Raw genomic sequence first — 3,622 nt, 5'->3', positions numbered from 1 at the left:
AAAGTCATACGATCCCTAGGTTTAGGAATGTAGTTGTATCATTGTATGTTTATAGGTAGACTAATGAAATATTAAATGAGTACTCTGTAGTATTTATTTACAGACTGCACATTTCTTGCTTTTATATAAAATCAGAACCATTGAATGTGTCATTAAATTGTACCTAAAGTGTCGCTTATGTAGGGACACCATATTCGAGGGTTTAAATTCTACCATACTCTGAAATCGACAAAGATGCATGTTTCCGTCTGTGAGAGACGTTAAGAATCATTCGGGGATTCCTAAAAGCTGCCAATTACTTAATCTATATTTTTCTCAAATGTACCACGCAATCCTGACTTGCATATTTTTTATAAATGGTCATTATAAATAATCGTTTTTCAACGCGCGTAAGCATTGTAGGTATATTATCTGTTTGGACAATAATGACGTGGCTATTATTGAGATACTGGCTCTTCTATCAGTTTAACTTAGTATATATACGGCGGTGCACGCTGGTGCGAACGATCGTCTCAATAGTCGGTAAATCGTTTACAAACATGAGTCCGCTACTCATCCTTGCTACGCTATTGTCTATTATTATTACTTTAATATTCGTACTAGCAAATAAAAAGTACAATTACTGGGAGAAGAAAAATGTGCCTTACGCGAAACCACTGCCTATATTGGGAAACTACGCGAAATACATTTTATTAATAGAGTATATTGGAACATTGGTACAAAAACTATGCAAGCAGTTTCCCAACGCGCCTTACTTTGGAACATACTTTGGGACGGAGCCTACTCTCGTGGTACAAGACCCTGAACTTCTGAAGAACATTTTCACAAAAGATTTCTACTACGTTAGCGGAAGAGAAATAAGCAAATACACGGACAGAGAAGCCTCTACTGAGAGCATATTTTTCACAGGCGGTGACAAATGGAAGGTTGTACGACAAAGTCTCACTCCACTGTTTACTTTGGCCAAGATGAAGAATATGTTTCATTTGATTGAGAAACGTGCTCACATGTTGGAAGATACCCTAGACCGAGAGACCAAAGTCAGTGATATTGTTGACACGAAGAATCTTAGTGCAAGGTTTACCATGGACTGCATCACCTCCTGCGCTTTTGGCATTGACGCAAACGTGTTAAATGCCCCTGTAAATAACCCATTCGCAATTATGGCTGAAGATATGTTTAAACCTAGTTACATGAGAGGGTTGCTGCTTGTCCTAAGATCAATATGGGCGCCTATCTTTTATAGACTCGGGTTAAACTGCTTCCCGAGCGCTACTATTCCGTTCTTCACGCGACTATTGACTGATGTTTTCAAGAGTCGAAATTACGAACCGTCTTCAAGGAACGATTACGTTGATCTTGTTTTGAATTTGAAAAAAGGAGATGTTATAACATGTGAGAGCTTGAGAAACTCGAAGACTGGGCTTAAAGAGATGGTTGAGAAAAAAGTGGATGATGAATTGTTGGTGATTCAGTGCGCTGCATTCTTTGCTGCAGGTTTTGAGACGTCTGCAACTACAATGAGCTTAACTCTGTTCGAGTTGGCGAAGAAACCTGAGGTGCAAAAACGAGTTGTACAAGAAGTGGATGAATACTTGCGTCGTCATGGCAACAAGTTGAATTACGAGTGTATCAACGAACTGCCGTATCTCGCGGCTTGTATCTCTGAGACTCTTCGTTTATATCCATCTCTTGGAAATTTAACTCGAGAAGTAATGGATGACTACACCCTTCCCACTGGCCTCCGTCTGGACAAAGGTATTCGTGTCCATATCCCAGTGTATCACCTGCATCATAACCCTGAATATTTCCCGGCACCAGAATCATATAAGCCCGAACGATTCCTGCCTGAAAATAAGGATAAAATCATACCGTATACTTTCCTGCCATTCGGAGAGGGACCTAAAATGTGTATCGGTAAGTAAAAACATTTTTTATGGTTATTAATTTCTTTGTCAGGTTTTACGTAAGATTTCTCGCACAAGCAAAGTGACTGATGATTTTTTAGTCTGTAGAAAATAAAACAAATACCAGAGAAGTGTATTACTAAGTTTATTTTACACTGCAATTGTTTATTTTACATAAAGTAATGAAGCAACGATAGATTTTAATATGGCATGAAAAAACGACATACTCAAAAATGTTTTTAACTTTGCAGGTAAACAATTCTCCTTAATGCAAGTCACGGCAGGTCTAGTCACTTTCTTGAAGAAATACGAATTCAATCTCGCCGAAGGTACATCAGAGACCATCAAATTTGGCACCACGACTCTTACGATCCAGCCGAAGAACGAGAAAGTGTTATTAAAGCTCTCAAAACGACAAGGATGGGAACAGAGGACATATGTTAGGGCTTAAGGACCAGTTTAACAGTTTATTGATAAGTGTTTAACAATGTATCTGCAAAATAAAGGAACAGCAATTTTTTTTTTAATCTGTCATAATTCCATCTGATACTTAACCAATACTGATAAAATTTAACCTCAGCCTTATAAAGTCCATAAGAGTAAGATAAATGTGATACAGAGAAAAAGTAAAAGGGGAAATTTTATTATTCTTAGTCGTTGTAATTAAATGCGCTGTAAATATAGAAATTACATAAAAATGTTTTTTGTTACATTACATTTAATATATTTATTGATTTGTAATTTATTCGGATAGAAACGACAATTACTTGCAGTATTGTGTATCGAAAATAAATATTTGTTCATGAAACTCATGTTTATGTTTATTTTACAAATTACTTTAGATTTTACCATTTGTTTCTTGCCATCTACAATCATCATTTTCAAAACTTTAGGCGCAGCGCAGACGGCACACTTTTTGTGCGATCGAGTCTGTGTACTAATGTGGTAAAGTCTATTAAAAACTTAAACTTACCGTATTTTGTTTTTTCTTTAGACTCATACATGTCCAAACAGGAGCGGAATAAACAATACAGCACACTTCATCCCACATTTTTCTTTTTAAATGTCTATCATGATATTCTGCAGACTCGATCGCACACAAAAAGTGTGCCGTCTGCGCTGCACCTGATGGTCTAAAAAATAAAAATATTCGATGCATGAAACGGGCTTCTCACGCGACAGTTTAGACAAACAAACAAATGCTTCCACATTATTATAAGTGCAAGTAATTATGAGTATTAGTTTGGTTATCATGCCCTACACCTGGCACATTCACTTACATACTACGGCTTATATCGATAAGATATAAGATAAATATTATTAAATAAAGGTAATTAAATGCTTAATTATACCGCGTCTCTACTCAAATAATAGTCGATATTATCAGTTTACAGACAACAGCCGAAGTATTCTGCCTTTATCTGATAAGTACATTCCGTTTTACGCGCGCGATATCGCAGTGCAAGTAAGCACTTCACAGGGGTCACCCCCTGTCTTGAGACGCAATGCCGTTCTATTGGTGGTTGTTCTACAATTATATGAATGGGATAAGTGAACGGAACACAAGAACATTAGGAATCTAAAAAATGTGTTTTTCGCTGGCTAATTGTAACGAAACTTTTGAGTGATCCTCAGTTACTGTAGCTTTTTTAATTGACTTAGAAATAATTGGATATAGTATAACGCACAAAAACATGCACATGCACATTTTTTAA

General features: G+C 36.6%; 1 protein-coding gene across 1 annotated transcript; it reads left to right on the top strand.

Annotated features, from left to right (window-relative positions):
* The first annotated feature begins 468 nt into the window (after positions 1-468).
* LOC142983432 (cytochrome P450 6B5-like) lies at positions 469-2,700 on the top strand. Its single transcript, XM_076130280.1, has 2 exons — positions 469-1,917; positions 2,159-2,700. Exons 1-2 carry the CDS (start codon positions 540-542, stop codon positions 2,356-2,358), a joined length of 1,578 nt encoding a protein of 525 aa, XP_075986395.1. The 5' UTR covers positions 469-539; the 3' UTR covers positions 2,359-2,700.
* The last annotated feature ends 922 nt before the right edge of the window (positions 2,701-3,622 follow it).

Source organism: Anticarsia gemmatalis, chromosome 2 (genome assembly GCF_050436995.1).
Source record: "Anticarsia gemmatalis isolate Benzon Research Colony breed Stoneville strain chromosome 2, ilAntGemm2 primary, whole genome shotgun sequence".
In the NCBI taxonomy this organism is placed as follows: Eukaryota; Metazoa; Arthropoda; class Insecta; order Lepidoptera; family Erebidae; genus Anticarsia; species Anticarsia gemmatalis.
This window is presented reverse-complemented; position numbering and strand designations above follow the sequence as displayed.